The sequence below is a fragment of the Budorcas taxicolor genome, chromosome 18 (genome assembly GCF_023091745.1).
Source record: "Budorcas taxicolor isolate Tak-1 chromosome 18, Takin1.1, whole genome shotgun sequence".
Lineage (NCBI taxonomy): Eukaryota > Metazoa > Chordata > Mammalia > Artiodactyla > Bovidae > Budorcas > Budorcas taxicolor.
The window spans coordinates 65531639-65557582 of NC_068927.1; the positions used below are offsets into that span (position 1 = coordinate 65531639).

The 25944-nt window shown below is 53.6% G+C and overlaps 1 protein-coding gene and 1 pseudogene across 1 annotated transcript; one reads left to right on the plus strand and one right to left on the minus strand.

Annotated features, from left to right (window-relative positions):
- LOC128064098 (vomeronasal type-1 receptor 4-like) lies at positions 1-897 on the plus strand (annotated as a pseudogene).
- Positions 898-2570: 1673 nt separating this feature from the next.
- Positions 2571-24908, minus strand: NLRP13 (NLR family pyrin domain containing 13). Its single transcript, XM_052656683.1, has 11 exons — positions 24608-24908; positions 17620-17685; positions 14602-16210; positions 12187-12354; positions 9814-9981; positions 9282-9452; positions 7775-7945; positions 7119-7289; positions 6175-6345; positions 5090-5260; positions 2571-2694 (listed from the first exon to the last, which is right to left on the minus strand). Exons 1-11 carry the CDS (start codon positions 24906-24908, stop codon positions 2571-2573), a joined length of 3291 nt encoding a protein of 1096 aa, XP_052512643.1.
- Positions 24909-25944: the final 1036 nt, after the last annotated feature.

Genomic DNA, 25944 nt, shown 5'->3' on the forward strand with positions numbered 1-25944 from the left:
ATGCTCCGCCCCCAGAAAGAATCAGGGGAAATGTTTCTGAAAGCCCTATTTCTGTTCCAGGTTGGGAACGGGCTCTGGCTGATGTCACCCTCTTTTTCTGCAGCGTCTCCCCAGCCTTGCTTGGCCACAAACAGAGACCCCTCCAGACGACTGTCGCCCACATGGCTGTGGCCAGCTCCTGGGTTCTTCTGTCTGCTGGGCCTCCCCACACAATGGCAGCTTTTGTGTCAAGGAAGCCCCTCTCCAGCCTTGGGTGTGAGTTTGTGTATTACATACAGAGGGTGGCTCGAGGCACCACCCTGTGCTCCACCTGTGTCCTGAGCACCTATCAGTCCTTCACTCACCCCCAGGAGAGCAGAGTGGGTGATGCTCAGAGGAAGGGCCCCCAAGGTCACTGGTCCTTCCTGTTGGGTCTGCTGGATGCTCAGTCTGTTAATGAATGTCTGGATTCCTGTGAGCATCTCTGGTCCACAGGACAAGCACAACTATACTGATGCCCAAGGCATGTGGTTCTGCTCACCCTCGGCTTCTAAAGCAGGCTTTGTCTACTTGTGGTCCACCTCGGATGCCGTGTTTCTTACCCTCATGGTCTGGTCCAGCGGCTCCACGGTGCTTCTCCTGCACAGACACCACCAGAGGGTGCAGTATGTCCACACCCCCACGAGGCACCGCAGATGCCCCCCGGAGACCAGAGCCGCCCACACGATCCTGATGCTGGTGGTCGCCTTCATCACCTTCTACCTGCTGAATTCTGTTCTCACTTTTTATAACAGGGCCCATGATGATTTTCGCCTGCGGTTGATGCAGCTCTCAGACGCCTTGGCTTCGTGTTTTCCCACCGTTTCCCCCTTCCTGCTGCTCCTTAGGGATCCCAGAACCCCCAGGTTCTGCTCCTGAATCTTGGCAAATAGATGGGGAAACAATGGAAACAGTGACAGACTTTATTTGGGGGGGAGCTCCAAAATCACTTCAGGTGGTGACTACAGCCATGAAATTATAACACGCTTGCTCCTTGGAAGAAAAGCTATGATCAACCTAGATAGTATATTCAAAAGCAGAGACATTACTTTGCCAACAAAGGTCCATCTAGTCAAAGCTATGGTTTTTCCAGTAGTCGTGTATGGACGTGAGAGTTAGACTGAGAAGAAAGTGAGTGCTGAAGAACTGACGCTTTTGAGCTGTGGTGTTGGAGAAGACTCTTGAGAGTCCCTTGGACTGCAAGGAGATCCAACCAGTCCATCCTAAAGGAAATCAGTCCTGAATATTCATTGGAAGGACTGATGCTGAAGCTGAAACTCCAATACTTTGGCCACCTGATGCAAAGAATTGACTCATTGGAAAAGAGCCTGATGCTGGGAAAGATTGAAGGCAGGACGAGAAGGGGAAGACAGAGGATGAGATGGTTGGATGGCATCACCGACTCAATGGACATGAATTTGAGCAAACTCCAGGAGATAGGGAAGGATGCTGTAGTAAACAATAGTAAAGGGAAGCCTGGCGTGCTGCAGTCCATGGGGTTGCAAAGAGTTGGACATGACTTAGCAGCTGAACAACAACAAAAAAATGAAGGTGTTATAAATCATCAAGTTCAAAATAAAATCTCCGTCTGTGCCCTGAGACCACTGGTAGCCTTTGCTTGTTGAAAAGGAGGGTAAGAAAGAATCCTGGGGGTTAAGAAAAGGGAGAGAAAATGACCACTCTGTGACTTCCTGCTCTTCACATACTTTCCATGCGTGACACCATCGACGTCACGTCACATCCTGTGCGGGATCCACGTTCGATATTTCCAGGTCGGTGGATTACGCTTTAGATGTAAACACAGCCTGTGATCTTTCACAAGAAGCAAAGGCTGAAACTGGGTCTGTCTGCATCTTAAGAACCAGTCTAGCCCACCTCCCCTAGGAGTGGAGGATGGACGTGCAAACAGGGTTGTATTTAAAACGGAGAACCGACAAGGACCTACTGTAGAGGGAACTCTGCTCAGGGTTATGTGGCAGCCTGGATGGCAGGGGAGTTTGGGGGAGAGTGGATCCATGTGTATGTGTGGCTGAGTCCCCTTGCTGTCCCCCTGAAACTGTCACAACATTGTTAATCAGCTGTACTCCAATACAAGGTAAAGTGCTGAAGAAGAAATACAATTTGTCAAACAAAAAAGAATCCGTCAAGTTGTCCATCAGGCAAATTTCATCACAGTATTATAATTATGGAATTATACCTACATCTATCCCACCTCTCAGTCCATGAGAAATGAAGTTTTCAATTTCCTCAAGACATCTTTTTATATCCTTTGCTTTATTTAATCCTCTTAATGGCCCCAAGAATTTAAATTATTACACCAGTGAGGGAAAAAAACACAGGCAAGCCCATGAGGGATCTTAGGCCAAATACAGACTTGGGTGAGGATTCGGGAGACTGGGCATTTAACCAGCTGCCTGTCACAGGCTGAAGGGGCATTCTGGAGGCAACAGCTCATTCGTCCCCATGAACGGAAATTCCTGAGTGACACACACGTCCGGGAGGCTGTTCTCCCAGGACGGGCCGCGGTAAACCTGCGGTGTCGTCTCCCTGGGTCACCACCACCATCTCTCTTCAGGGTCGTTAAAGTCCCACTGAGACGTGACTCGCAAAGAACACCCCTTCTCATGCAGTTTCTCCAACTCGGCACTCACTACAGAGCACAAGTCTTTTTCGAGCCTGCAAAAGCAGAGACAGAAGGAGAGGAGATGGAGACAGCATGGGATGCTACGACGGGTGCCCCAGAGAGGCTGACTTCTATGTCCCACGCATCTCTCTCTACCTCCAGCTTCACGCAGAGATTCCAAGGCACTGGAGCGCCTTTCCACAGACGGGAAATCCCCAGGAAAGATGATGGAACAAACCTAAGACAGGGCATTCCAATGAAAAGCACAACCACAAAGGCCTACACAGCACAGAAAACTAGACCCAACATTTGGTAATAACCCACAAGGGAAAGGAATGAGAGTAGAAAAGAGCAGATATAATCGACACGGAACGCATAACTGAATCACTCTGCTTTACACCGGAAAGCAGCGCAGTTATACATCAGCCATACTTCCATTTTTAAGCATGTGTGACGGAGCATCTGCAGAGACGCGGAAGGACCTAGAGACTGTCAGACAGAGTGAAGTAAGTCGGTGGAAAACAAATGCCATATATTAATGCAGATATGTGGAATCTGAAAAACACTGGTGTATACAGCCTTATTTACAAAGCAGAAGTAGAGACACAGACATTGAGAACAGACATATAGACATAAAGGGGGGGTGTAGAGGGGGTGGGAGGAACGGACGGGGAGATTGGAACCGACACATATCCACTATTGATACTACGTATAAAATCGGTGACTAAGGAGAACCCCCTGCACAGCACACGGGACTCTACTCTGGCAACCTAAATGGGAAGGTGAAAGTGAAGTCGCTCAGTCGTGTCCGGCTCTTTGCGATCCCATGGACTGTAGCCTACCAGGCTTCTCTGTCCATGGGATTTTCCAGGCAAGAGTACTGGAGTGGGGTGCCATTTCCTTCTCCAGGGGATCTTCCTGACCCAGGGATCGAACCCAGGTCTCCTGCGTTGCAGGCAGACGCTTTACCCTCTGAGCCACCTAAATGGAAAGGAAATGCAAAATAGAGGGGATGTAGGAAGCAGACGGCTGATACACGTTGCTGCACAGCACAGCAGAAACTAGCAACACTGTAAAGCAACTAGACCCCAATAAAACCTTTTAACGTGTGTCTTAGTTATGAAGTTGATAATACGAAACCCTCAATGTACAGCTTTTGACCAGCTTCTCCAAGTGGGCAAGGTTCCCTGGTATTGAAGAGGATTCCTGCTAAAACATGCTTAGTTTAAGGTCTTTCTCAAAAAATAAAAATAAAAAAGTAAAACCACAGCTTATCTTTCTGACCTCATCTCCAGGATATTAAACAAGGTGGGAAGTGTTCTAATTAAATGCTCTTCTTTCAAACGAACTCACAGTTGCCAGTGCCAAAAAAATAGAGTCTGGGATGGACATGCATACACGGCTGTGTTCAAAATGGGAAACAAGGCCCTACTGCAGACGCAGGGAACTCTGCTCAGTGTCACGTGGCAGGCTGGATGGGAGGGGAGTCTGGGGGAGAATGGGTATATCTATGTGGATGGCTGAGTCCCTTCGCTGTTCACCTGAAACTATCACAACACTGTTCATCAGCTGTACTCCAACACAAAATGAAAAGTTTAAAAACTCAAATGCGCTTCTTGCAATGCCCCCAAAGGCCACACAGAGCTCGGTCCAACCTTGGGGCTCTGCACACATTCCTCTGACTTCCTCGGAGCACATGCCTCCCTCAGCTGCAGTCACTGTCTGTCTTCCCCACCAGATACACGGTTCATCCCTCCAGCCTCGCCAGGACCCCCCAGACACGCCTTCCCTCACCACCCTGCTCACCCTGATCTCCACCACAACCCGGAGCTTCCCTCCCAGCATTCACAGCAGCTAACCCTGCTATCATGGGTCTTGGATTTATATCCCAAAGACAAACACACACCATGATGAGACGGCCCAGGACTGTGTGTCACACCAACAGCCACGCCCTTGTGCTCGGCCCAAGGTCAGCACTGGGAAGGAAGTCGCTGAGTGAACGTCTGAGTGAGACTCGGCAGGCACCAGAATGAGAAAAGTAGGGGACTCACTCCCCAAAGCACCAAGTGCGTAGGACCGCGCCATCCAGTCTGGGGACCCCCAGGCACACGTGGCTGGTTACTTCAGCCTAAAGACGAAAGAGTCAGCTTGTCCACCCCAGGAACCACATTTCAAGCGTCTGGTACATGCACGCCACTAGCAGCTCCTCTACTGGACAACGTGGATGCAGACCACCATGCGTGACGCCGGAAGTTCGCTGGCCCGAACCGCCCTAGGAAACTGAACGCCCTGGGAAACTGAACGCCCTGGGAAGCTGAACGCCCTGGGAAGCTGAACGCCCTGGGAAGCTGAACGCCCTGGGAAACTGGACTGTGGGCTCGCTCTAGGACCTCGTCCCATTCATCCCCATCCTGACAGCCGCTTCCCCGCATAGGAGTCGGGGATTACCCGAGTTTCCGCAGCCTGCACGTCGTCTTTCTCAAGGGCTTCCACAGTCTGCTGACTCCGTCCGGCCCCAGGTCGTTTCCTAAAAGGTTCAGGTTCTCCAGGCTTTTACTGCTTCCGAGAACAGAGGACAGTGGCCGGCAGCAGGTGGCCGTCAAACTGCATTTCTCCAACCTAGGAGTGGTGGGACAGAAGCATGAAAGATGGTCCTCCAAGACGGAGGGGTTACACACAAAAGGGACTCAGGATTTAGGGGGAAACACGCTACTGAAGGGCTTCCCAGGCGGCCCAGTGGTAAAGAATCCGCCTGCCAACGTGGGAGACACAAGAGACGCGGGCTCGATCCCTGGGTGGGGAAGATCCCCTGGAGAAGGCAATGGCAACCCCCTCCAGTACTCTTGCCTGGAGAATCCCATGGACAGAGGAGCCTGGCGGGCCACAGTCCACGGGGTCGCAAAGAGCTGGGCCCTGAAGACACGCACACAGCACACGTGCTACTGAAGCAGACTTGCTAACACACACCAGACACTTTGCAAGTGTTGACAGGTAACATTTAATCCACATGCCGATCCTGTAGAAGGCAGGGGATATCTTAAACCCCACCTGACAGATGAGGAAACTGAAGTTTAGCCTGCCCGAACGTGGAGGAAGTAATTTTAGGATAAAGTGGACGTGTTCATTTATAAGGCCCTGAAAAGGACAAAAATAAGACGACCATCCCTCATTACACTTTTTCCATCCTATTTCTACATTTCAAATGCAAAAACCTGAAATACTAGCTAGCTGCTAGCAATACAAAGCAAAGGTGACAAGAGGCTGACACATAAATCCACAGATAACAGGCGTATACACAGCGGGTAGACTCACAGGTGCCTGGATGACAAATGTTACAGATACGGAGAGACGGGGACGGAGAGAGATTGCAGAATCCATCTTTCAGGCAGAACGTGAACTACCACTGAACCTTGTTCAAAGGCTAATGGCAATTCTTTGCACCTCTTTTGCACCTTTTCTGTAAATTCAATGTATTACCGGAAGAAAAGATAACCACCCCCCCCAAAAAAAAGAAAGAAAAAGCACTGACTCACCCAAGTGTCTGCAACACACAACTCGGACTTTTCAGGACACTGCACAGCTCCCTCACCCCCTCGTCCTGAACGGCATTGTTCCCGACGTCCAGAATCTTCAGGTGACCATTGCGCTTGAGGGCGTGAGCAAGCTCGCAACAGCCCGCCACCGTGAGAAAACAGTGTGACAAGCTGCAAGATGAAAAAAAGAAAATACAATGAGGGAAAAGCAACCCTTGAACCCTTCCTCTCTGCACGATCCAGCCCGCCTTCTAAGGAAGAAAGCGACCCCAAAACCGGCTTCTCCTGAGCCCTGGAAAGAGGAAGGTGCTGGTTAGGAGGTCTGAACGCCTGGGCGCCCCATGTACCCGTGAACGGAAGAAAGTAGAAGGAACTGTCTGTCCCCACCCACCCTCAGGCCATCGACAGGCTTGTCTGTGTTCAGGACTTCTCTCTGCAACACTGACCCCCAGAGCACCCAGACTCTTTCTTTTTTTTCTGTTGTTGCTATCAGAGAATATTCCGTCCTAAAGGAGATCAGTCCTGGGTGTTTATTGGAAGGACTGATGTTGAAGCTGAAGCTCCAATACTTTGGCCACCTCATGCGAAGAACTGACTTATTTGAAAAAACCCTGATGCTGGGAGGGATTGGGGGCAGGAGGAGAAGGGGAAGACAGAGGATGAGATGGCTGGATGGCATCACTGACTCTATGGACGTGAGTCTGAGTGAACTCCGGGAGTTGGTGATGGACAGGGAGGCCTGGCGTGCTGCAGTTCATGGGGTCGCAAAGAGTCGAACACGACTGAACGACTGAACTGCCACCACTACCGACATCCACCCACACATTCCCACCTCCAGCAAAACCAAGAGCCCGCTGGGGACTAGCCACCGGGCCCAGGACTCAGAGCCCAGCTGACCTCAGGCCGAGTGACACACCCCTCCTCGAGGCAGTGGCGGGACTCACTTCAGGCTCTGCAGGGCGCAGTAAGCACGGCCCAGGGCTGCGCACAGAAGCTTCACTCCTCCATCTCCCAGGTTGTTCTTCCTCAGGTTCAGGTGCGTCAGGCTCCGGCTCCGGAGGAGGGCGTCCGACAGGTGCCTACAGCTGAGTGCACCGAGCCGGCAACACCAGAGCCTGTGCAGCCAGAGGCACAGAGATGGGCGCTCAGGACAGCGGCTCGGGGCGACACTGCCCTCCCGCCCCGCGGGGCCTCCCTGAGCCCCATCCCGGACATGCCCGGTACCTGCCTGTCACCCTCTCTCACCCCAGACTGACCCACTCATGGCTGGGTTAAAAAAATAGAAGCATCTTTTGTGTTGCTTTTTGGAGCTTTATACAAATGTGTTAAGTCATTTCAGTCATGTCCGACTGTGTGACCCCATGGACTGCAGCCTGCCAGGCTCTCCTGTCCGTGGGATTCTCCAGGCAAGAACACTGGCGTGGGTTGCTGTTTCCTCCTCCAGGGCATCTTCCCGACCCAGGGATGGAACCCAGGGCTCCTGCACTGGCAGGCAGGTTTTTCACCACCAGCGCCACCCAGGAAGCCCAGGGATGCAAAGGGACCCCGAGGGGCCGCCCCACGGAGGGTCCCCCCGGACACCGAGCCAGGAGGGACTCACTCCAGTCTCTGCAGGATGCACGCTGGCCAAGTCAGGGAGCCGCACAGCAGCCGCGCGCCCTCGTTTCCCAGCGGGTTCAGTCCCAGGCACAGTCGAGTCAGGCGGGGGGTGCTGGTGAGAAGTGAGGCCAAGTCCCCACAGGCGGCCGCCGACAGGTTCCCCTTCTCCAGCCTGCAGCGGGGGAGACGCCAGGTGAGCCCCGGCATGCCCGGCTCCCTTTCTGCTCCCCAACTCTCCGTCCCGGTGCCCAGGGCTGTGCAAAGATCAAGTCAGGTAAAGAAGAGAAGCACCAAGGAGGAGAGTGAGGTGGCAAAGGTAACACCTCTCTACCGCATGACATTCCTCATATCTTCACAGATGATCTTACGGAACAGGAGGAGGCTCGCAAAGCTGTACAAAGCTTAATTATGTCGAATTTAAAAGGAAACCCACAGACTCAGAGAATGAACTTATAGTTTCCAGGGCGGGAGGGTGGGGGAAGGGATAGTTAGGGAGTTTGGGATGGACGTGGGCACACGGCTGTATTTAACATAGAGCACCAACAAGGAGCGGCTGTAAGCACAGGGAACTCTGCTCCATGGAAGCCTGGAAGGGAGGGGAGCTTGGGGGAGAACGGATGCATATTCATGTTCGGCTGAGTCTCTTTTCTGTTCACTTGAAACTCACACAACATTGTTTGCTAATCAGCTATACCCCACTACAAAATTAAACGTTTAAAAAAAAAAGATTTATCCATTTCAGTCCTGCTGACCGTTGGGCCAGATCATTCTCGATTGGGGGCCCCCTCCAAGGCTCCGTGGGGCTTCCCACGTGGCTCAGCGGTAAAGAATCCACCTGCCAATTGCAGGAGGCCCGGGTTCAATCCCTGGCTCAGGAAGATCCCCGCAGGAGGAAATGGCCAACCCACTCCAGTCTTCTCGCCTGGAGAACCACACAGACAGAGGCTGCAGAGAGCGACCAACGGTTGGATGCAACCGAGCACACGCGCTCCAGGGCTCCGGAGGCTCTGATCACAGCTGGTCCTGACCCACTAGATGCCAAGAGCAAACTCTCCTCCCCACATGTGAAAACCAAGCCCGGGTCCAGACACTGCCTCACGTCCCTGGCAGGACAAAATCGCCCCTGGGTGAAAAGCAGCCTGTTTGGAGGAGGCTGGCAGAGGCCTGAGGAGGCGAGACGAAAGAGACGAAAGCAGCTGATGGTCATGACAGCCAAGACAAGGTGAGAGCGAAGCTGGCTGAGAAGGGGCCCCAAGGGGAGAGGGGAGAGGCGGCTGAGACGCCCCGAGGGGAGAGGTAGCCGAGCCAGGGCCCTGAGGGGAGGGGTGGCAGAGATGGGGCCTGAGGGGAGAGGGGAGAGGCGGCATGAGGGTGACGAGACCCTTGTAGGGGGTAGGGAGACACAACACGGAGGTCCCTGAGGCGCCCCAGACGCAGCCCCACTGACACCCCCACTCTGCCCTGCAATCCTGCAAGGAAGGGCTTTCTGCCGAAGCAGGGCGACTTACGACAGCTCCTTCAGGGCACAGGCGGCCGTCCCAGGGGGCGCCCGCAGTCTCTCCAGCTCAACGTGGGAGAGGTCGTTGTCTGCAAGGCTGAGGAAGCTCAGACTCGAGTTCCTGCCGAGTTCCATGAAGAGCTGATGGCAAACCTCAGCGCTCAGGCCACAGGACTCCAACCTATCGGAGAGACCCGGGGCTTCCCTGGCGGCTCAGACAGTAAAGAACCCGCCTGCCAATGCAGGAGACCTGGGTTCGATGCTTGGGTCGGGAAGATGCCCTGGAGGAGGAAATGGCAACCCATTCCAGGATTCTTGCCTGGAGAATCCTCAGGGACAGAGGAGCCTGGCAGGCTACAGTCCATGGGGTCAGAAAGAATCGGACACGACCAAAGCAACTTAGCATGCGTGCTCCACCCCCATGCATTCTCCCCCTTTGCTAGCCTTCGCATCCTTTTCCTGCAATGTTGACTCCAGCCCCCCCAGTGAGTCTTCAAACCCACGCGTGATGTTGGGGACAGGCCTGGAACGCAGAGACTCACCACAGATACTTGAGGCTGCAGGCCGAGTGCCCCAGCATCCTGAACACACCCGGGGACACGGCGGCATCCAGGCTGTTGGAGCTCAGGTCCAGGTGGGTCAGGTGCTGGTTACCGTGAAGCAGAAGGCCAAGCTTCCTCAGACCCTCCACAGGGGACACGGACTTCCAGCTGCAGAGAGACGCAGGGACGGAGTGCTGGAGGGGAGACGCTCCCGCAGCTCATCTTTCCAACACTGCTGCTGCTGCTAAGACGCTTCAGTCGTGTCCGACTCTGTGGGACCCCATAGATGGCAGCCCACCAGGCTCCCCCGTCCCTGGGATTCTCCAGGCAAGAACACTGGAGTGGGTTGCCATTTCCTTCTCCAATGCATGAAAGTGAAAAGTGAAAGGGAAGTCGCTCAGTCGTGTCCGACTCTTAGCGACCCCATGGACTGCAGTCCACCAGGCTCCTCCATCCACGGGGTTTTCCAGGCAAGAGTACTGGAGTCGGGTGCCATCGCCTTCTCCGGCACACACACCCAACCGCCAGGGCGAGGGACTGATACAAGAGGAACCCAGACACTGAGGGGAGTCGCGGCGCTGAACAGCACTCGGTTTCCATTTCTAATTGGACGACAATCGTTTTACAGCAACGGGCACCAGCCAGGGGCACACACAGGCCCCGCCCTCTGAACCCGCCTCCCGCCTCCCGCCTCCCGCCCCACCCCACCCGCTAGGTCATTACAGAGCACCGGGCTGAGCTCCCTGAGCGATGCAGCAGCTTCCCACCAGCTGCCTGTTTATCTACTCTGGTGCGTCTGTGGGCTTCCCAGGTGGCTCAGTGGTAAAGAATCCGCCTGCCAATGCAGGAGATGCAGGTTCGGGATCCCTGGGTTGGGAAGATCCCCTGGAGGAGGAAATGGCAACCCACTCCAGAATTCTTGCCTGGAGAATCACACGGACAGAGGAGCCTGGCGCGCTGCAGTCCATGGGGTCGCAGCGAGATGGGGGTGGGGGAGTTGCTGAACTGGCTTCCTTCTGCTTTGGGAGAAGTCCCCATCTCATGAACACTGAAGTCTGTTTCCCCAGGGACTTCCCTGGGGGCCCAGTGTTTAAGATTCTGCCTCTCAGTGCAAGGGGTGTGGGTGCAGTCCCTGGCTGGAGAGCTAAGAACCCACAGGCCTTCCGGCGAAAAAAATTAAAAAAAAAAAAAAAAAACAGAAGCAGTACCGCAACAAATTCAATAAAGACTTTAAAAGTGGTACACACACACACACACACACACACACACACAATCTTTAAAAAAAAAAAAAACTGTTTCTCCGCCATAACGTAATGCTCCTAACCCTAAGCTCCACGAGGGCAAGGAGTAACTGTTCTGGAACTTTCCTGGTGGTCCAGAGGTTAAGAATTTGCCCGCCTATGTAGGGGACACAGGTTCAATCCCTGACCCAGGAGGATCCCACGCGCTGCAGGGCCACTAAGCCCATGCGCCAGAACTCCTGACGCCCGGGGGCCCTAGAGCCAAATTATTAGAGGGTCGGGTCCCCAGGGGTTCACTGCAGTGCTGTTTGCAATAGCCAGGACACGGAAGCAACCTAGACGTCCAGCGACAGATGCATGGATAAGGAAGGTGTGGCCGTATATACAACAGAATGTCACTCAGCCATAAAAAACAATGCATTTGAGTCAGTTCTAGCGAAATGGATGAACCTAGAGCCTGTTTTACAAAGTCAGAAAGAGAAAAACAAATACTGCATATCAACGCACGTATATGGAATCGAGAAAGATGGTGCGGATGAACCTATTTGCAGGCAGCGATGGAGATGCAGAGAATTGTGGAAACAGCGGGGGGAAGGAGAGGGAGGGGCGGATCGGCTAAGGCTGGGGGCGGGTCACGAGCCGCTGGCGAGCCCCTTCCGCGACGGAGGGAGCGGGGAGGCAGGAGGCGGATGGACGTGTAATTATGGCTGATCCCTACACAACTCGGCACAATTAAAACACACACACACACACACACACACACAAAGGTCAGACTCAAATAAACCAAGTGGAAATGAAGGGCACCACGTGCGCGGGAACGCCACACACTAATTCTAGAGCCAAGATTCATGACAGTTACTGAGCTGTTCATGGCTCTGAAGGAATTTGCTCTAGAAAGGGCAAGTCTCTGGCCAGCTTGCCACTTCTTACTCCATCAGATGGCCATTTTTAAAAAAACTTCAGGAGACTCTGCCTAAGTAGGCGCTTCATGACTCTAAGGCCCTTGATTTTATTCTCCTAAGCACCCAGCTCACTTTCTGGCTAGTAGATACTTATGACCGTTATCAAAAGATAAAATAAGCTGGGCTATCCTCCAGTTGTGTTCTTCAAATTGTGAGCGTCTCACACTTACGCCAGTTTCTGAAGTCTGCACCGTGGGTTTCCCAGGTTGAGACAGAGTCTCATCATGGAGGCAGCGCTAAGCTTGCTGTTACTCAGGTCCAGCTCGCTCAGGTTCCCGCTGCAAAACACCGAGCAAATATCCTCCCACTGATGCATCCGGAAATCGGCAGCCCTCATCCTTCGTGGGGGAAATGAGAGAACGCTGATGAGAGTAGGTAAAACCCAACCAACACCCAGAACGTGAAGTACAGGGGGCAGCAAGACACCCTCACAAGGGACTCACTGGGGCCCTGAACAGGAAAGTGTGCAACCCGAAAAGCAGAGACACCACTTTGCCGACAAAGGTCCATCTAGTTAAGGCTATGGTTTTCCCAGTGGTCATGTATGGATGTGAGAGTTGGACTATAAAGAAAGATGAGCGCTGAAGAACTGATGCTTTTGAACTGTGGTGTTGGACTCTTGAGAGTCCCTGGGACTGCAAGGAGATCCAAACAGTCCATCCTAAAGGACATCAGTTCTGAATATTCATTAGAAGGACTGATGCTGAAGCTGAAACTCCAATACTTTGGCCACCTGATGAGAAGAGTCAACTCATTGGAAGATATCCTGATGCTGGGAAAGATTGAGGGCAGGAGAAGGGGACGACAGAGGATGAGATGGTTGGATGGCATCATTGACTCAATGGACAGGAGTTTGAATAAACTCTGTGGGATAGTAAGGACGTGGAAGCCTGGCATGCTGCAGTCCATGGGGTCGCAAAGAGTTGGACAGGCTATGACTTAGCAACTGAGCAACAGTAATACTCATACAGCGTTTAAAACCACTGAGGGGAAAAAAGCCAGTAAGAAGCTGTGCTGTAGAGAAGAAAGAAATAATCTCAACATCAGAAGATCTTCACTTCAGGGAAGGTCTGAAACTTCCTTACACCTTAGGATGATCACGAATAAAGTGAGGGATGATGTTGCAGGTGTTAATTCTCATAATAAGTTGAGATTACTGTTGGAAAATCACTTGTAGTAAAAGCACTTACATGACCCATTACTGAACATCACCAAAATAGTCACCTATTGAAGTTTTAGGGATTCCAGGACAGGACAAATGATCACCAGTAAGTATCAGTTCAGTCGCTCAGTCACACCCGACTCTTTGCGACCCCATGGACTGCAGCACGCCAGGCCTCCCTGTCCATCACCAACTCCCAGAACTTGGTGAAACTCATGTCCATCGAGTCAGTGATGCCATCCAACCATCTCATTCTCTGTTGCCCCCTTCTCCTCCTGCCGTCACACCCCCAAACCAAGCAGCTTATTGATATCACAGTCAGGTCAACACAAAGAAATTAAGCTGCTCAGCATTTCAACGTCTTCACTCAAAACTGAACTGCTACTTCTCGAAAATTTGAGGGTTAAACAGGAAAGGGTTTGATAACATATACAGCAACTCCTGTTTCAAGATAACAATTTAGAAAACATTTCTGGGGCCTGAATTTAGGAGAACAGCTAAGCTTCCTTATCATCCAGCCAGGAAGCCAGAAGTGTCAGGGACAGGATAAAAAAAGGTCACAGGAGAAGAACCAGATGAAACCAAATATTTTAAAATATTATTCTTTCAGGAGGACAAACTCAGAGAAAGCTTTAAGACTTTGGTGACGCCACTGGCCCCACTGTGGCTCAAACACATGCTCAGAGGAGAGCCACAGGGCATTTTATGGATGGTCTGGAGCTCTGAAATAGAGCTGGGCACTGACCTGGGCCGGGCTACTTCAGAGCCACAGGGACTAAGAGAACTGCGCTTTCTTATCTCTGAGAGACAATAGCAGACCCCCCTCCACTGAGTTTTGGGCACCAGTTTGACACAGTAGATATCATCTCTTGATGCCTGGTACATAAACCTTCAACATGCAGGGTCTGAGATACAAAAATTACCTCTGAGTAAATGAGTTAAGAACCCAGGGAATCCTACATAAAACCTCCAGGAAAAAGTGCTCACGGACTGGAGCTGATTTAGGATGCTTGGTCAGTCCTAAAAGAAATCAGCCCTGAATATTCACTGGAAGGACTGATGAAGCTGAAGCTCCAATCCTTTGGCCACCTGATGCGAAGAGCTGACTCACTGGAAAAGACCCTGATGCTGGAAGGGACTGGGAGCAGGAGGAGGAGGGGACGACAGAGGAGGAGATGGTTGGATGGCATCCCCGACTCGGTGGGCATGAGTTTGAGCAAGCTCCGGGAGATGGTGAAGGACAGAGAAGCCTGGCGTGCTGCAGTCCGTGGGGTCTCAAAGAGCCGGGCATGACTCAACAAGCAAACAGCAAACCACAGATAACACAACAACAGACCAGACCCCCCGTGTTTCCTGGAATAACGTGGGCGGAGCCGGCGAAGGGGAGCCAAAGTCAGGTAAGGAGGGGGCCTCCAATACTCACTCCGGAGTTCCCAGGCCGGACGTCCTTTCCTTTTCCAGGACGCCGCTGACGGAGAGCCTCAGCTTTCGTAACTTCTGACAGTGCTTGAGGCAAAAGGAAGAGACCCGGAGGTGTTCGCAGCCCTGAATGTCCAGATCGGCCTCCGGGAGGTGATTCAAAACCCGCCGGGCCAGGTTTTCGTCCTGGGTCTCATGCAGGCACTGGAAGAGCCAAAGGAAGTCAAAGTGCGCCGAGACGGCGCCGCACCTCTCCAGCTCCTCCGCCCAGTCCAACAGCTCGCCCGCCGCCCCGGGCGACATCTGGCAACCCAAGGCCTCTTCCAGTTGCCCGGCCAGGTCTGTTCCTAAGAGGCCGAAGAAAAAGCGCACCGTCTGACGCCAGTAGGGGCTGGCGTCGGCGAAGGCGTGGTTCAGCCACCGCCTCATCTCCTGATGCCGGGGGACCCCGCCCAGCGAGCCTCGGGAGCCCCGGAGCACGTAGAACAAGGCCCCGAAGAACTCCTGGAAGCTCCGGTGGGCAAACGTCACGCAGTGCTCACAATCGCTGACCCTTCGAAGAATCTGCAGCCTCAGCAGACCGTCGATGAAAGGGGCCTCCAGGCGCCGGCGCTCCAGGGCGTTTCCCGCAAAGGTGAAGGTGGCCAGCCACAGCCCCTCGGCGGCCAGCGAGCAGAAGGCCCTCCACTGTCCGGCCGAGCTGCCGGCCCGCAGACCCGGCTCCGCCTCCTCGAGGAGGCTGCAGAAGAGGCGGGCGTAGAGGCTGGTGGGGGTGGGCGCGCCCGGCGCCGGTGCCGGTGCCGGTGCCGGTGCCGAGGCCGGGCTGGCGGCCAGCTGCCGCTTGAGGCCGGCGCACACGGCCCAGCACGCCAGCGGCGCGGCGCACGAGCGGACCAGGGTCTCCGACCCGCGCATCCGGCGCCAGGCCTCCTCGGCCACGTCCGGGTCCCCCAGGAACCTCCTGAGATACTCCCGGCGGTCCCCTTCGGTGAAGCCCGGGATGCCCACGTGGCACGGGCTGAGCAGCAGCCTCCGGAGGGCGCGGCCCCCAGGGGGCCCGGCGGTGACGAGCAAGGTCGCCTCAGGGACCAGCTCCTTCTTCAGCAGGCGGACCAGGATGCTGGCCGCCGGGAGCTCCTGGTACCAGTCGGCGCTGGGCCGGCTGGCGGAGCCATCGGAGCCCAGGATCACCTCTTCCGCGCCGTCGATGACGAACAGCAGCCGCTCGGGGTGCGCCCTGAACTCTTCCACAGGGACCTGCGAGTCCGGCCAGTCCAGGGCCAGCAGGCCGGCGAAACTGGTGTCGCCGAGCTCGGCCAGCCGGTGGCCACTGATGTAGAAAACGTAGGAGAAGCGGCCCCGGAAGAGGACGCCCTCCGCCCAGTGCAGCACCAGCTTGGTGGCCAGGGTGGTCTTGCCCACGCCAGCTGCGCCCTCGAGCAGCACGGTGAGGGGCGGCGCCCCGGCCCCCGGCGCCTGCAGGAGGCCCCGCAGCTCCGCGTGCTCCCGCTGCGTCACGTCCCGCAGGTAGATGTGGTCCTCGGGCCAGGGCGTGCGGTCCCACAGGGCCAGGATCCGGGTCCTCAGCCTCTCCCTGTATCTTCTTCTGTGGGCTGAAAGGGAAGGGAGGCGACACAGACGGCCCAGAGGCGCCTGAGATGATGCTCCGCATCACTAAGGACCAGAGAAACGCAAGTCGCAGGTCGGAACTACAGGGTGGTGGGAGCGAGGTTTGGGCGGAGAATGGATACAGGTATAGTAGGCTGAGTCCCTTCACGGTCCCCTTGAAACTGTTACAGCATTGTTAATCCGCTGTGGTCGCTCTAGAGTTGCTAAGTCGTGTCTGACTCTTTGCAACCCCGTGGACTGTCGCCCACCAGGCTCCTCTGTCCAGGGGATTCTCCAGGCAAGAATACTGGAGTGGGTTGCCATTTCCTTCTCCAGGGGATCGTCCACACCCAGGGATTGAACCCTAGTCTCCTGCACTGGCGGGCAGATTCTTTACCCCGGAGCCAGAGGGGAAGCTGTACTCCGATATGAAAGGAAAAACTTAAAAAAAAAACAAAAAGCCTACAATGAGGTATCACCTCACACTGGTCAGAGCAGCCATCATAAAGTCCACGAGAAATAAATGCTGGAGAGGGTGTGGAGACAAGGGAGCCCTCCTGCACTGTGGGCGGGGAATGGAAACTGGTGCAGCCACTAAGGAGAAGAGTGTGGAGGTTCCTTTAAAAAAAAAAAAAAAACTACCACATGCCCACTTCCGGTCATATATCTGAAGAAAGCCACAGTCGGAAAAGACACAGGCATCCCAGCGTTCACAGCATTGCTATTTACAACAGCCGGGATGCGGAAGCACCCTAGATGTCCATGACAAATGGATAAGACAGACCCAGAGTGTGTGTGCGTGAACGTGTGTAGTGGACTATTACTCAGCTATAAAAAGAATACAAAGCCACCTGCAGCAATATGGAATGGGCTTGGACACCACTTTACTAAATGAACTAAGTCAGACCTACATACAATATCATTCATATGTGACATCTAAAAAAATCAAACTAGTGACTATAACAGAAAAGACTCACAGACACAGAGAACAAACTTGTGGTTGCCTGTGGTGGTGGGGGGGTGGGGAAGGAGGTACGAAATACTGTTCCTAAGACAGGCTACAAGGATGCTGTGTACCACATGGGGAATATAGCTAATAATTTTTTTTCAAAAAAACCCTGTAAATACAATGCAACCTGTTACAATTGTGTAAAAAATAAAATACAGCTACCTATCACTGCAGCGCAAAGTCCAGAGACGGACAATGTACCTAACCCCTTAGAGGGGACCCGGTGAGAATGTCCGGCTAATGGTGACCTGTTGCTCTTCCAGGCTTGATCGGAAGGTCAGATCGGCTAGTTTCTGGCACACTGTAACTGGAAGGCAATTTCAAGGCAGGGGCAAAAGTAGAACGCGAGGAATGCGCGTTCCACCGAGCAGCTTGTCTGCGATCATCGCGAAGTAGTCTACAAACCTGTCTCTTCCAGCGCCGCTGGTTCTTCCTGGTTTGGGTCTTGGAGTCTGCACACCTGTGACATTTCTGAAATGAAACAGTGAGGTTGGGATGCTGAGATTCTGCCCGGCTGGAAAACAAGCTCAGAACCACGGGTGATCTGAGCAGAACCAGCCGTTTCTCTGCCAGACGTGGGATTAAAGAGACCAGACGTCATAGCTTCCAGTTTATCGACCTGACCACACTGGAGACATGCTCCTTTGCAAAGCCGCAGCTCATGTTGAAAGCGCACCCCTGTGGGCACAGGGAGAGGGGAGGAGAGGGGGAGACGCACGGAGAGAGTAACACGGAAACGTCCATTCCCGTGCGCAAAAGACAGCCGACGGGAATTTGCTGCGTGGCTCAGGAGACTCAGAGGGGTGGGGTGGGCGGGGAGATGGGAGGGAGCTGCAAGAGGGAGGGGCGTGTGTATACCTGGGACCGATTCATGTTGAGGTTTGACAGAAAACAAGTCTGTAAAGTAATTATTTCAATTAAATTTTTTTAATTATTAAAAAAAATACCACTTCCTGGGGCCCTGGATGCAGCCAGCACCCCCCACCTGGTCTGGAATGCTCCCCCCCCACAACCCACCACCCCCGCCATTTCCGCTTGGCTCCCTCCATCCCCTCGGAGGCTGCTCACATCTTGGCCCCTGGCGACCTGGGTGGACCTACAGTGTGTCAGAGTGTGGTAAGTCAGAAAGAGAAATACACATATTGTTTATGAATTCCATATATGTGGAGTCTGAAAAAATTGGCAGAGATGATCTTAATTATAAAGCAGAAATAGAAACACAGCACAGGCGAGGAGAAGACACGTATGGACGCCAAGAGGGGCGGGGGTGGGGGGCTGGGAGACGGGGGCACACGCTGTGGAGGCCGCGCAGGCGCCGAATGAGAACCTGCCGGCCCGCAGGGAGCTCCGCTCAGCGCTCGCGGCGACCGAGCGGAGGCCGAGGGGGTCTGGGCGCACGGACGGCTGCCTCGGCCTGCTGCGCAGCAGAAACCGACCGCACTGTAAGCAGCTATACCCCCAGAAAGACGGTTTTAAAGAGAAAAGAAACATATCTGGCCCCCACCAACTGTAAAAGCAAAAAAAAAAGAAAAAAAAGTAGTTGGTGACCCTGTTAAGAATGCATCACACGCCTTCCTCACCACGCGCCTGCCTCGGCCCTGCTCGCCCTCCCCTCCCCTCCCCCTTCTCCCCTCCCCCTTCTCCCCTCCCCTCCCCCTTCTCCCCTCTCCCCTGCGTTGCTCACCGTCTGGTGAGCAATGTACTGATTCATCACGTCCATCACCAGCTCCCACACTGGAGCAGGAGACAGCTCAACACCCGCCATACACGGACGCAGCCACCCACACCCAAGCGTAGATCCAGAGAACCCAAAACTTTAAGGACGCCCGCACCACAACGGTCACGGCGGCACCAGGTCCAACAGCCAAGATGCAGAAGCAGCCTGAGTGCAGGACAGAGGGCTGGACAAAGGAGGCGGGGCGCACGGGCAGAAGGCAGTGTCCGCCCGCCCCAAGAACGGGCGAGAGACGCCGCGCTCAGCCGTGGGGAAGCGCAGCGGCGACCACACGGAGCGAGGCCAGGAGAGGAAAGACAAGCGCCATGCAATATCACTGAGAGCTGGAATCTCAACGTGGATACACACGACCTTGCTTAGGAAACGGAACCAGCCTCACACACGACGGCTACCAAAGGGAAAGGTGTGCGGCAGGGAGAGATGAGCAGGCAAGAGAGCACAGACCCACTACTATTTATAAAAGAATCCGCAGGGACCCGCTGCGGAGCACGAGGAACCCCACTCAACACTCTGTATATACGGGAGAGAACCAGAAAAGAGCACGTATGTGTATGTATAAATGAACCAAGTTTCTGTACACCAAAAAAAAAATCCCACACCACTGTAACTCACCTATATACTCCAACTGAAAATAAACATGGAGGGAGGGAGAGAAAAAGACAGAAGAGCCGCTGACCCTGTCCCCTCAGGCCTTGGGGACCCGGGCTGGCGTCGCAGCCCTGGGGCCTGAGCAGGCTCGGGTCCCCAGGCGGGACGGGGCTGAGGGCGCCGGGCAGGCTGTGCCCGCAGTGAGCACCCCCCCCTCCTCCCCAGACCTGGCCTTCCTGTTCCCCGCTGCCTGAGCCCACCGTCTCCAGACCCAGGGGTCTCTCCCGCAGCAGAGGCAAGCCCAGCGCCCCCAAACGGCCGTGCGGTCTCTGGGCTGGAGGCGCTTCGCAAAGGCCCCGGGGCTCCGTGAGTCCTGGGGGTGGGGTTCAGCCTCCTCCCTTAGGGTCCCCGCCTGAGGACAGCTCCCTCTGCAGAGCGGTGTGGCAGGAACTGGGGTGTGTCTGGGGAGCAAAGGTAAGGAGAAGGACACACAGGCCTTAGGTGTCTCCATTCTAATTAACACCCCAGGACCACGACTCGCCCGGAGGCTCTGGTTGCCCAGGTAACCGGAGTTGGGCAGGAAGAAATGCTGCCGCCTTGTGGCCATTCCCTGTAACAACCCCTTGAAAACCGGTGTTGATGGGCCGACTATTCACCAGGCCTGCGGGGCTGGAAATAACACCTGCCCTCAAGAAATGATCCCGAGGTAAGTCACCGGGAAAGAATTCATAACAGGGCTGATTAGAAGATAAAAAGCCCATGGAAAGAGACTCTGCATCACTAATTATTCAAGCAACGCAAATCAAAACACATGATGTTATCAGTCCCACTGCTCAGAATGGCCATCCTCCCAAAGATTAAAAATCAAAACACATGATGCTATCAGTCCCACTGCTCAGAATGGCCATCCTCCCAAAGATTTTGGAAAGATTAAGTGTCGCACAGGGGGCGACGGGAGCATGGAATCCTCCCACAGTGTAGGCCGGATGTAGGAAGGAAAACAGCGCGGAGATTTCTTAATACACTAAACATGGAGTTACCACATCTAAGCCCACACCTTGGCTTAGATCCACAGAAAATCATGATTTGAAATGATACGTGCACCCCTATTTTCAGGGCAGCACTCTTCATAATACCCTAGGCAGAGCATTGGCCAAAACATCCACTGACAGAAAAATGAGTGCCTGGTCCATCCACACACCGGAATACACTCAGCCATCAAAAAGAGCGCGGAAAAATGCCTCCGTGAGCAGCATGGATGGAGCCAGAGATGACCGCACTAAGCGAAGCCAGGGAGAGAGACCACTTACAGGAGAGAGCCATCACTTCATACCAGTGAACTCATTTACAAACAGACTCAGACTTAGGAAACCACCTTATGATTATTAAGGGAAAAAGGGAGGAGAAGGGAGACGTTAAGAGGCTGGGATTAACAGACACACACCACTTCTTATCCTACTGTTAGCCCAGGGAAGTCTACTGAACACACTGCCATAACATACATGGGAAGAGGAAAAAAAAAGATACACATGGATGTATAACTCAGTCATGTTCCTGTTCGCCTGAAACAAACACATCGGAAATCAACGCTGCTCCAATAGAAAATAAAAAATATATTACCAAAAGGAGAAAAAAGTTGCGCGTGGGAAAATGCTGCCACCTTGTGGTCTTTTTTTGGTAACTACAGTGGAAAAACCTGTGCTCATGGGCAATTGACCCTGATAGCTCAGCTGGGAAAGAATCCACCTGCAATGCCTGACACCCCGGTTCAATTCCTGGGTCGGGAAGGTCCGCTGGAGAAGGGGCTAGGCTACCCACTCCAGTATTCCTGGGCTTCTCTTGTGGCTCAGCTGGGAAAGAATCCGCCAGCAATGCGGGAGACCTGGGTTTGATCCCTGGGTTGGGAAGATCCCCTGGAGAAGGGAAAGGCTGCCCATTTCAGTATTCTGGCCTGGAGAATTCCATGGAGTATATAGTCCATGGGGTTGCAAACAGTCGGACACAACTGAACGACTTTCACTTCACTTCATGGGCACTTAATATCGCCAAGCCTGCAAGGATGGATGGAAAGAAACACAAATGTCCTTGGGTAGGTCCCGGGAAAGAATTCAAAACGGAGTAGACGTTTAACAGGCAAATTTCAAGAGGTTAGTTTTACTCACACTGCTTTTTAAAAATCACATGAAAAAGCCTTCGACATCGCTAAATCTTTAGAGCAATGCAAACCAGAACTGAAAGGCGGTCATCGCCTCACACTGGTCAGAGCGGCTTTTGTCAGAAAGTCCACAAACAATAAACGCGGGAGAGGGTGTGGAGAAAAGGAAGCCTCCTGCACTGACGCTGGGAAATTGATAACAGCCAGGAGGGAGGACTAAGTGGAGGGTCATTAAACAAGTGAAAAGAGAATGAAGTTAGGACGCTTCCGAACCCCAGACAGGAAAAGAAACCCCAAATCGATTGAAGACCTCCATGGGGGCACGGCTGCGCTCAACCTCTTGGGCAAAGTATAGGCAGAGCGAGTTTTCACGTTAGCCACAGGCAGGGCTTTGGGGCCCAACTCAGAAAAATGAAAAAGAAAACTCAGTGAAAGGGAAGAGCATTTGCACAGCTAGGGAAAGCCATGAAGAAAAAGACAAGCCTCAGAATGAGGAAAAAACCTTCAAATGAAGACACCCACAAGAAATTCATCTCTGAAACATGCAAACAGCTCATGCAGAGCAAATCAGAAAATACGAACCGAACCACCTAATGGGAAAATGAGCCAAAGACCTAAATGGACATGTCTCCAAGGAAGGCATCCAGGTGGCCATACAGCACGTGAAAAGATGCTCAGCATCACTGTTGGAGAAATGCCCATCAAAACAGCAATAAGGTACCATCAGCCCACCCCTCAGAACGGCCATCCTTGAAAGACCTACAAAGATAATGGCTGCGGAGGGCGGGGGAACAGGGACGACTCCTGCTCTGTGGGCAGGGACGTGGGTGGGTGCGGCCACCAAGGAAAGCAGTATGGAGATTCCTTAAAACACTAGGCGCCTTACCGTCTGAGCCACCAGGGAACTCTTAAAACACTAAGCACAGTCTAACCGCCTGATCTGGCAACCCCACCCTTTGCCTTAGGTCTGGAGAAAATCAGTTTAAAACGACACAGGCATCTCAATCTTCAGGGCAGGACTGTTCACAATATACGAGACACAGCGTCAGAGCAGAATGTCCATCAGTAGAGAAATGAAGAGGAGCGGGTCCACCTACGCCCTGGAAGACACGCAGTCGTCAAAAAAGAACGGAAAGTGCCAACGCAGCTGCATGGATGGACCTAGAGATTTACCACATGGTGCGAAGCCAGAGAGGGAGAGAGGCCGCTCTTACAGACAGAAGCGATAATTCACACTGATGAACTCATTTAGAGGCAGAAACAGACTCAGACTAAAAGAGCAACTGATGATTATAAGTCCAGGGGGAGGGATACATTAAGAGCTTGGTTAACAGATACACACTGCTGCTGCTAAGTCGCTTCAGTCGTGTTCAACTCTGTGCGACCCCATAGACGGCAGCCCACCAGGCTCCCCCGTCCCTGGGAGTCTCCAGGCAAGAACACTGGAGTGGGTTGCCATTTCCTTCCCCAATGCATGAAAGGGAAAAGGGAAAGTGAAGTCGCTCAGTCGTGTCCGACTCTTAGCGACCCCATGGACTGCAGCCCACCAGGCTCCTCCGTCCATGGGATTTTCCAGGCAAGAGGACTGGAGTGGGGTGCCATTGCCCTCTCCGAATATACACGCTAGTATATATCAAACATAATTTTTAAAAACCTACTTAATAGCACAGGGAAGTCTATCGAACACACTGTGATAACCTAAATGGGAATACTCCAGGAAGAATATATAAACGTCTAGGTATAGCTGAAGCAATTTCCTGTAAACCTAAAGCAAACAGAACATGGGAAATCAACTGGACTCCAGTAGAAACTAAAAACTGAATTATCACGTAGCGCATGAAGAAATGCTGCCGCCTTGTGGCCACGTTTGGTAACAACACCTGAAAAACCTCTGCGGATGGGCACTTACCATTCACCTGGCCTCCCCGGATGTAAGGGAAAAACACCCATGATCAACAAACGTCCAGGAGTAAGTCCAGGAAAAAGAATTCAAAGCAGGGCAGACGGTCAAGAAGCCAATTTCCAAGTTTACTCCTACTGGTTTTTTTTAAGTACACTGTAACCTTGAAAGCAATTATACTCCAATTTTTAAAAAGAGAGAAACACTCCACTTTGCTAAATATTTAAGATATTCTAATCAAAACTACAATGAGCTATCAGCTCACATCAGTCAGAATGGCTATCGAAAAGTCTACAAGCAATAAATGTTGGAGGGCGTGTAGGGAACATTGATGTGCGTGGTAAGTCACTCAGGCGTGTCGGACTCTGTGAGACCCCGTGGACTGTAGCCCACGGGATTTCCCCGGCAAGAATATTGGGTAGGTTGCAATTTCCTTCTTCAGGGGATCGTCCCAGACTAGGGATTGAACCTGAATCTCCTGTGTCTCCTGCATTGGCAGGTGAATTCTTTACCACTGAGCCACTGGGGAAACTCAAATAACTAAATAAGCTTTTAAAAAAAAAAAAAGCAGGGCTCCCCTGTGTGGCCCAGTGGCTACAAATCTGCCTTGCAACGCAGGAGACACCAGTTCAATCCCTGGTCCGGGAAGATCCCACAGGCTGTGGCTCAACTCCTGCGCCGGTGCTCTGGAGGCCGGGGGGAGCCCGCGTGCACCGCGAGCCCCTGCTCGGAAACCAGAGACGCCCCGCTGACTGCAACTAGAGAAAGCCCGGGCGCAGCAGTGACGACGGAGCACAGCCAAGAATGAGTAAGAAGTGAAGATTTTTGAAACGAAAGCTGTCTAGTAGCAGAGCTGAACTTTCAGTTCCCTCCTGGTGCCTTCTTTCCATCACCACCCGCTCCCGGGCCAGGGCGCCGGACTCCCGCAGCCCGTCAGGGAGGCTCCCGCTCAGGGGGGACCAGCAGCCAGGGAGCACCCCGCAAACGCCCGGCAGCGCGCCCGCCGCCCGCTCACCGTGCAGCTCTGCTCGCAGCCGCTCGCACAGCGAGCTCAGCCGCAGGTGCTCAAAGACGCGGAGGGCCGCCTCCCACGTCCGCCTCCCGGGGAAGCGCTCCTCCAGCAGGCAGAGCAGGTCGGCGGGGCCCGCGGCTCTCAGGTCTGCCCAGGGGATCCTGCGGGCGCCCTCCGGCAGCAGCTCCGGGCACTGCAGGCCGAGTTTGAAGTCCTCCAGCTGCCAGGGATCCAAGCGCCTCAGGTGGGACAGCAGCTGGTCACGGGCACCGTCGTGCCCAGAAATGCCGGCAGGGGAAGCCATCGGCCCGGGAGCGAGGTCTCCAGCCGCAGCAGGAACAGCTCCTGCGGAAACAGACAGCGGAGGCCGGGCACCGCGACTGTCACCCGCTTCGCGCAGCGGGATCCAGCCACGCGCCGTTTTCTCCGCGCAGCCCGCCTGCCTTGTTTTGCTGCGCTTACAGACCTCTCTCTTGCACAAGGACGGCTTCCCAGGGGACTCAGCCGTAAAGAATCCGCCTCCCAATGCAGGAGACCCGGGTTCCACCCCTGGGTCGGCAAGATCCGTGGAGGAGGAAACGGTAACCCGCCCCAGCATTTTTGTGGGAAATCTCATGGACAGAGGAGCCTGACGGGCTACAGTCCATGGGGTCGCAGAGAGTCGGAAACGACTGAGCAACTAACACTTCCATTTTTCCCTTCCTTTTTAAGGCTAAGAGCCTATTGTATTGCTTTGTATCTCCCAGACTAAGTGCAAGTCCTGCAGAAGGAATTAGTTTGGGGATGTGCCCTACAGCAAAGGGCCCCCGGTCATCAATACGCTTTTGTACCCTGAAAATTGTAAGAGGGTCCGCCTCATGTTAAATGTTCCCGCCACACACACAGACCCTGCAAAGAAATTTCTGGAGGTTCTGGCTACGTCTCCCCTTGTCTGTGTCCACACTCATTAAGCTGCTTGTTAAATGTTTGCGTGCTGTGGGTTGGTGTTTTTTCTTTTTTCTTCGTATTTAATTATACCTCAATATAGCTGGGTTTTTTCCCCCCTTACTTTTAAATCCATCTCAACAAAGCTGTTTAAAAAAAGAAAAGAAATAAAAAGCCAGTGTAAGGAGACCTCACTCACCAAGCTGTCTTCTCAGCTCTTGCAAGTTTCTGGAACGCAGACGCCCCACCCCTCCCCAGCCCGCGATTAGCCCCGGGGCCCTCCAGCTCCTATCAGGTCTGTCCGCGGCTGTCCCGCCCCCTCCGCCGCAGCCGCGTCTCCCGAGAGGTGGAGAAGCCACGTGCCACAGGTGATCCTGGAGTCCTTCTCTTCCAGGTGTAAGTCGCCCTGGCTAGGA